The sequence below is a fragment of the Mandrillus leucophaeus genome, unplaced genomic scaffold, assembly GCF_000951045.1.
Source record: "Mandrillus leucophaeus isolate KB7577 unplaced genomic scaffold, Mleu.le_1.0 Scaffold5, whole genome shotgun sequence".
Classification (NCBI taxonomy): domain Eukaryota; kingdom Metazoa; phylum Chordata; class Mammalia; order Primates; family Cercopithecidae; genus Mandrillus; species Mandrillus leucophaeus.
The window spans coordinates 6,233,703-6,241,899 of NW_012105364.1; the positions used below are offsets into that span (position 1 = coordinate 6,233,703).

The following is an 8,197-nucleotide window of genomic DNA, read 5'->3' on the forward strand; positions in this document are numbered from 1 at the left end:
GGAGTCTGAAGTTAATTATTTGTCTTGACGAAGGAGGGGGAGAAAGCAGGCCCGCTGTGGAAGCTGACTTTGAGTCTGTGTCTGGCCCTCCCTGGAGCGGGACAAGCGGGAATGGAGGGCTCGGTGCCGGCAGGGGGCCAGGGGAGGCTGAGAGGGGAGCCCGGTACAGTTCCTTGTGGACCAGTCAGGTTTTTGCCACTCGGAGCTCTTTCTGCAGGTCTCTCCAGGCAAGGCTGGCCCTAGCTTCACCTAGGGGTACCAGAGGATCCAGCTTCTCCCGGACTCCTTCTGCCTGCCTCCTTAAGCAGAACTGGAAGAGGGGCCTGGGAGGAGGGGCCCTGGGCAGCAGGGTGAGGTCCCACGGGAATCCAGATTGGGTAGAAGGTTTCAGATGCTGACACGCCCTTCGTGGCCGCCCTCTGTGTGCTTGGGAAGGACTGAGACCGAGTGCCATTCCGGGTGACAGGATGCCCAGTACAGGGATGGAGATGGGAAAGGGCACCTGGGGTTTGGGGGCCAGCATCTGCCCAGGGTGCGGGGTCGGAGTTAGAATCCCTGATATGAGCGGGCAGTAGCGGGGCTGGAAAGGTGGGCGGTGCTTGTGATCCGTTCCAGCGGGACTTATCCTGGGAGACTTCAGCTGTGTGATTCAGAAAGGTCGAGTGGAGAGAAGGAACGCAGATGGAGGCAGGGACAGGGCTTTGCCTTCTGAATGGAGAAGGTGGAGAGAGGAGAAGCGGGGGATGGATTAGGGGACAACTCAGACAATAAAATAGGGGAGCTGAGTCCCAGCTTTCTGGCTTAAGTAACTGAGTAAGTGGGATGGCATTAACCAAGCCAGGGAAATTGGGGCAAAGCAAGTTCAATTTTAACCTAGAATCCCCTCCGCCTTTGATGGCGACAGTGAGTGACATTGTTCCCCTATCTCACAGGCCTAGTGTCTGTGAGAAACCCTTTTAAGCCACTCCAGGCCCGGCCTCACTAATGAGCTGCCATGGTGGGAAAGACCCAGCCCTCTCCCTCCTCCTCTCTCTGTTCCTGTTGCATCCCGCTCCAGACCCTCCACTTCCCTGCCGATCCCTGCCTGGAGGAGGGACCCATGTCTGCCTCCTCCCCTCCTGCCTTTACTTTCCTGGCTGCAGGAGAAGGATCAAAGTGAAAAGGTGAAAGTGACCATCCCCAACCCCAGGCCAGAGCTCAGAGGTGCCCTGTCCCCCTTTCCTGGACATAGTGTCTTCTAGAATCAGGGACAGGCTGCCTTCACTGGATCTGTTGTGTTCAAAGCTAGTGGAGGCCTTGCCAGCACCTTTCTCAAACCCTTCAGGAAATGCAGCCAAGTCCCACTTTTGGAGCCCACCACACCCAATGTGGGGGCCCCCAGAACCCCCTGTCACAAGCCTGGAAAACTGTGCTCAGGGTTGAGAGCAGGAGCAGGGGGAGCAGTTGTCCTTCCCTCAGCACTTTCTCCAAAAGTGATGGCTTTTCTGACAGGTGTGGACAGAGAGTCAGGGGATGGGAGCTGCTCGTGTTCTCCCTGAAAAGACTCCCAGCCAGACCCCGGGCCCCTGAAAGCAGCTCCACCTGGCGCATGTCTGTGGCCTTCCCCTGCGTTTCAGCCTGTGCTGGCTTCTAGGCCCTCCAGCATGACATGTCAGCTTCCCAACCATCCCTGGCCAAGCCCCTGGCCCAAGAGAGGCGGGATGATCCTGACATGCTCACCATGGCTGCGGACATCAGCCGGGGCAGGCTGCAGGGCAGCCCTGCTCCAGAGACTGCTCTGTGTCCCCTGGTGGGTCGGGGGGCCTGTAGCTCACCCAGACAAGCAGGAGAAGCTGTTCTGGGCCACATTTGTCCACTCAGAACTTCCTTCCCCTTCTTCCATGCCCTCGCCTCCAGCTTTCACTCCCCAACCCTCACAGACCACATCTCCTTCCCTGGATGGTGGGCGGGCAAGTGGACAGAGCGGGGTGCACAGGATGACCCCCTTCCCCTGTGGGTCAGAAGACAGAACCCAGGAAATGTGGCCAGGCCAGCCCCTCACCCTCAGGCCCACATGGGATTCTTGTGCCCTTCAGGTGGGACTGTCCCCAAGGAGCCCCCTGGACAGCAGACACCTGTCCACTCCTCAGCCCCTGCTGGGGACCCCCAGGAGCAGTGGCTCCCCCTGCGAGAGTGGCTGGGGCGGCTGGAGGCTGCAGTGGTGGAGCTCAGAGAACAGGTACCATGGAGACAGGGCTGGTGTGCATTGAATGGGGAGGGCTTCTCATAATGGGAAGGAGGGAAAAGTTCGCCTTGGAGAGGGGTTCCTAAAATAGAGCTTTCTTTCATTGCACATGGAAAGGAAAGGCTCTTATCTGACCAATTTCCTTCCTTCTTTTCTTTTCTCCTTCCTTCCTTCCTCCCTCCCTCTCTCTCTCTCTCTCTCTCTTTCTTTCTTTCTTTCTTTCTTTCTTTCTTTCTTTCTTTCTTTCTTTCTTTCTTTCTTTCTTTCTTTCTTTCTTGTGAGATGGAGTCGCCATCTGTCACCCAGGCTGGAGTGCAGTGGCATGATCTCAGCTCCCTGCAACTTCTGCCTCCTGGGTTCTAGTGATTTTTGTGCTTCAGCCTCCTGAGTAGTTGGGACTGCAAGTGTGCACCACCATGCCGGCTAATTTTTGTATTTTTAGTAGAGATAGGATTTCACCATGTTGGCCAGGCTGATCTCGAACTCCTGGCCTCAGGTGATCTGCCTGCCTCAACCTCCCCAAATGCTGGGATTATAGGCGTGAGCCACCATGCCCGGCCTGAACAGTTCTTAACATTTATTCTTTCATACAAATGAAGAACCTGCAGGCTATTTGTTTTGTCAGTTCATGTTTCATGCTGTTCCATGTATTTGGGAAATGTCATGGAATGTGCTCTGCATAAGGCATCATCAAGAAATATTTTGGATGGGTAAAGATGTCTTTAATTCTTGGGGCAAGGGTTGGATCCCCATTTTGCCCAAAGAAGAGAATGGGGCTCATGCTCCCCTGAGAACGGTGATCGTTTGAGCTGGATGCTGACTGAGGGGGACCCATCTCTGCTCTGGAACTGGCAAACTTCTTTCTCATCCTGCCTCATTTTCACACCCCTCATCTCTGCTGGAGATGGTGGGGACACTGAGCCAGTGCCTGCTATTCCATCTCCTTCCTCCAGAATAAGGACCTGCAGATGAGGGTGAGGCGGCTGGAGTCCTGTGAGTGCCACCCTGCATCTCCCCAGTGCTGGGGGCTGGGGCGTGCCTGGCCCGAGGGGGCGCGCTGGGAGCCTGACCCCTGCACAGCCTGCGTCTGCCAGGATGGGACCGCTCACTGTGGCCCCCAAGCCCACCTGCCCCATTGCAGGGGTAAGTGCCACCCTATCCGCTCACCGGGGCCACCTAACGGCCTGCAGATGGCATGGGGTGCTTGAGTGACACTGCTGTCTCCTCAGGCTGCAGCCAGAATGGCCAGACCTACGGCAACGGGGAGACCTTCTCCCCAGACGCCTGCACCACCTGCCGCTGTCTGGTGAGCTCCCAGGACCCACCTGGGATGTCCCTCACCTTTCTGCCTCTCTTCAGCTACCTGTCACTACAATGTGGCACTCCAGATGTCGCATAATGGGCTCTGCCTGCCACTCCCACACATTGCCACGGTGGCTTTCAGTTGATTTCAAGTAGGAAAAGGAGCTCAACACCCATGGACACTGGGGGGCCCTCAAGCCACTCAATTCAGACCTGGCCAACAGCGGCGTGGAGGGCAGAGAATGTATTAGGTTGGTGTAAAAGTAATTGCGGTTTTTGACATGACTTTTAATGGCCAAAAAACCGCAATTACTTTTGCACCAAGTTAATAGTTGCTTTTCCTCCTATGTCACCTCCCACTCTTCCACTGCCCATCTTCTACCTCGGAACCCCCTCTCCTGCCTGTTCTCCCTCACCAGGCTCTACATCCACCTTCCCCCAGTCTTTCCTTCCTCTTTCCTCCACTGAGAAAGTCTTCGGTCTTCTTCCTAGGATCTCCCCTCTCTGGGGAATTTGCTGGCACCTGGAACAGATGGTTTCCCAGGGTTAAGAGCATGAGGAGACAATGGGAGTGGGGGCGGGATGTCTCTTTTCTGCCTTTACAGTGAGGGTAGCCCACATCCTCAGAGCCAACTCATCCTGTTGCCCCTCTGACATGTCCCAGCCTGGGCTGAGGTTTTGCTTCCAGAGGCCCTGTGCTCTGGGGTTCTGAGGCCTGTGCAGCCACCTCAGTCTGCTCCCACAGGAAGGGACCATCAGCTGCACCCCGAAGCCATGTCCAAGAGGACCCTGCCCTGAGCCAGGAGCATGCTGCCCGCACTGTGAGCCAGGTCAGCCTCCTGCCAGCCTCAGCTCCACCTCCTGCATGCCTTCTGTGGCCCACAGCCACAACCTGCCACCTGAGGGTCAACGAGTCTGGGACATGCCCAGGGGTGCCTGTCCTCTCACTCTGACAGTAGCCAGGGGAGTGCAGAACCCATGCACAAGTCAGCAATTACTGGCTCTGGCCTGGGACTGAGCCAGAGACCATAGGAAAACAGGCACAAAATCTTTTTCCTGCCCTCAGGGAGCCTCCAATCTAGTTGAGAAGATAAGCTCATAGCCAAGCTACCACAAGATATAAGAACCAATGAGCAAATTAAGAGGAGGTGTAGAAGACTGCAGTGTGTGCTTTGCCAGAGGAGGGCACAGGAGGCAGCAGAAGCCCGTCCAGGCTGGGCAGTCAGGGGACCTTTCCAGACAATGGGTCCTTTGAGCTGGGTCTTCATGGGAGAGTGGGTTTCCACCTGAAGGAGAGGGAGTATGTGAGGGTCCTCTGTGCACAAGGACAGGGTGGAGAGAGGTGGATTGCAGAAGGTCCATGTGGGAAGGCCATGGGAACAGGCTGCTGGAAGCCTTGCAATTAGGACTTTCTTCTATGGGCAGTGGGGGCATTGAAGGCTGAAGCAGCGTGTGGCATGGTCAAGGGGGTGCTTGAGGAATATTCACCTGGTGGGGGCTGGATGCAGACGGAGGAATCAGGGCTGTGACAGCAGTTGTCTAGGCATGGAGCCAGGGATCCCGTGGGCTGGAGAAAGGGGGGTGTTTCTAAAGGACGGGCAGGAGTCTGTGACTGGCTGGGTCCCCTGGAATAGTGGAGGCTGAGTTTGGGACACTAGGATAGCAGTGGTGCCGGGGACATGAAGAGAGATGGGAGGAAGAGGAGGTCATGGCTATGCAGAGGGGTGTTACTGGCTCATAGTGGGATAGGGTTGCCAGATTTAGCAAATGAAGTCTAGAATGCTTTGTTAAATCTGAATTTCAATAAACAGCATGTCAGTTTTTAGTACAGGTATATCCTATTCAATATTTGGGATATTCTTATACTAAAAATGACATTTTATTAATCTGAAATTCAAATTTTACTGGGCATCCTGTATTTTGTCTGGCAGCCCCACCAAGAGAGGAGTCTCAGCTGGTAGTAAGAAAGGTGGGACAGGGACTCAGACCCGTTGGGTCTGGAAATGCAGCCTGGGGTGTTGGCTGGAGAAGAGGACTAAAATCTTGAGGGTTTATGAATCTCAAAGAAAAGACACACAAAGAAAAGACACACACACACCCTGTCTCTTCAGGGCACGTAGTGCCTCAGGGCCACCGCTAGCCTATATAATGTCTTTGGTGAAATTTTAAAAGGCATCCTTTCCTCAAGACACTACTTCCATCTGTTGTAAAATAATGGAACCGTGCGGATGATGTGCCTGTCTAACACTTTACTGCCATCTGCTGGAAAGGTGTAGTAAATATTAAAATCGCTGATGTCTGTCATGTGAATGGTGTCCCTTTAATGTGGCACCCAGTCCTTTGGGTCTCTTACTTGTGGGCCAGGGCCTGGTTATCCAGGCTGCCCTGGGGCCACAGGGCTGGGGAAGCATGGCATCCAGAGCCCTGTGTCATCCACACCTGCCAGGTAAAGGAATCAGCCACCACCCATATCCCTGCTGCTGGGCAGACTGCTGGCCTGGCCATGCCAAGCCCAAATATGGGGGCTAGGCAGGGCTGCTACTGCCGCTGCCCAGGCATCAGGGCTGAAGCCTGCCAAGCCTGCAGAGTAAGCCAGCTCTGGCAATGGAGAGGGACGGAGCAGGAAGGGACGAGGAGGGAGAGCGGAATAGACAGAAAGAGGGAGGATGGTGTGGGGAGGGAGGGCTGGCTCAGTATCTGCCCTGCAGGCAGGGGCTGTGCAGTGCCAGCGGTTCTCATGTTCAGAGCTCAACTGCTTGGAGAGCTGCACCCCACTTGGGGAGTGCTGCCCCATCTGCCGGCCCGGTGACCTGCCCTGTCCTGCCCTGCCCTGCCCTGCCATCCCTTCAACCCCAAGGGTCCAGTACCTACTTGGGGTCACGCCTTCCCTCAAGTGATGTCCACCCACCCTGCTCCCTGGTAACCCACTTGTCATCCTGCCAACCTTCACAGGCTGTGAGTATGAGGGGCAGCTTTATGAGGAGGGGAGCACCTTCCTATCCAGTTCCAACCCTTGTCTGCAGTGCACCTGCCTGGTGAGTCCACCTGTCCCCTCGGCCTAGGCCCTGCTCCTCCCTGGATACCTGCCCTGCCACTCCTCCAGCCCCCTCACATGCCTCGCAAGAGCTGGAGCCAGCTAAGCTCTCCCTCCATCTCTGCCCTGTGTCCCCCTTCTCTGAGGGTGCCCAACACCCACCCACCCTGCCCTCTGCGGGAGCCAGATCAGAAGCCTCACAGCCACTGGTGCATTACAGAGGAGCCGAGCTCGCTGTATGTCCCTGAAGTGCCCGCCCAGCCCCTGCCCACAGCCAGTCCTGAGGCCTGGGCACTGCTGCCCGACCTGCCAAGGTGAGAGCCCCTGGCCCTTCCCTGGTAGAGCCACAGGTAGGCTATCGTGCCATTTCTTGAATTCCAGAACCCACCTTGCTGGCCTCCGGTGGGTTTGGTCCATGGGGGAGCTGGAATGCCTGAGCTCAAATTCTGCCATTGCCATCTAGGGCTTGTGTGATTCTCTACCGCAAGTTCCCCATGTGTAAGGTGCAGATAATGATATTCCATACCTCATTGTGATGCTTAATAAATGCTTGCTTTCTACTTTGTGCTCCCCAATCATTAGACATGGGGTCAACCCTCAGGGATGACCACTAGAGTGTGACACTGAGTCAAACACTAATGCAAAATCCTGTACCAGTCAAGGGCAGGAATAGAAGCAGGTACCAGCCACTGTGCGGATTCAGAGGAAGGAGACCCTATCCAGCCTGGGCACAGGAGGGAAAGCGGCCTGGAGGCAGCTGGTCCCCAGGTGGCCCTTAAGGATAGAGAGCAGTTAGCTTGGTGAAGGGCTGACGAAGGCAGTGAACCTCCCAGGAAGTGGGGAGAAATCAAGCACAGATGTGGCCCTGACACTCAGAGTGGGTGTGTGATGTTGGCTGGGAAGGTGCGAGAGGTGACGAGGGGCCGGAGATAGGTGGGGCACATGGGTGTGGCCATGCTCTGTCCAGGGAAGACCAGAAAGGGTGGGCTAAGGAGCTGAGGCCTCACCCTGCCTGGGGCACTGGGAGCCACTGGGGAATCTAGGCAGAGATCTGACCCCATCTAGTCTTGGCTCAGGAGAGAGCCCTCAGACGGCATGTAGACAAGGAGGGCGGGCAGGCTGAGGCTGGGGTCTAGGCCAGCTCCTACCAGACCTCCCTCTGCTCACCCCCTCAACCCTAGGCTGCACAGAAGGTGGCTCTCACTGGGAACACGGCCAAGAGTGGACCACACCGGGGGACCCCTGCCGAATCTGCCAGTGCCTGGTAAGTCCTGAGGCTGCTCCTGGTCTGTCCCCTTCCCTGCCCTCAGGCCCACTATATTCTTTCCCTCATTCCATGGAATACTTCGCAGAGGTGTTGAAAGGAAACCCAATGGAGAAGACCTAGGCACTGTCTGCTGGGGGCTGGGCAGAGCTCATCTGCGTGCTCAGCTCTGAGCCCAATAGGTGCTCAGCCCGGGTTAGTGAATGAACTCAAGGAGCTCACAGGCTGGAGGAGGAGACTGGGCAGGATATGGCGGGCAGCAAAAGCTCCAGGGCGGGAGAATCACAGTTTGACTTGAGACATCTAGAACTGTGCTGTCCAATTTACAGCCACTACTACATGTGGCTACCCAGCCCTTGACGTGTGGCCAGGT

At 56.1% G+C, this 8,197-nt stretch overlaps 1 protein-coding gene across 1 annotated transcript in view; it reads left to right on the plus strand.

Moving 5' to 3' along the window:
• Nucleotides 1-111: 111 nt before the first annotated feature.
• Nucleotides 112-8,197, plus strand: part of KCP (kielin/chordin-like protein) — a 39,967-nt gene continuing 31,881 nt past the window's right edge. Inside the window, exons 1-9 of the mRNA XM_011995991.1 lie at nt 112-163; nt 1,285-1,367; nt 1,634-1,789; nt 1,920-1,992; nt 2,076-2,218; nt 3,178-3,367; nt 3,454-3,530; nt 6,235-6,322; nt 7,742-7,824. Of these exons, the coding sequence (XP_011851381.1) occupies nt 112-163; nt 1,285-1,367; nt 1,634-1,789; nt 1,920-1,992; nt 2,076-2,218; nt 3,178-3,367; nt 3,454-3,530; nt 6,235-6,322; nt 7,742-7,824 (945 nt within the window). The remainder of the gene's footprint in view (nt 164-1,284; nt 1,368-1,633; nt 1,790-1,919; nt 1,993-2,075; nt 2,219-3,177; nt 3,368-3,453; nt 3,531-6,234; nt 6,323-7,741; nt 7,825-8,197) is intronic.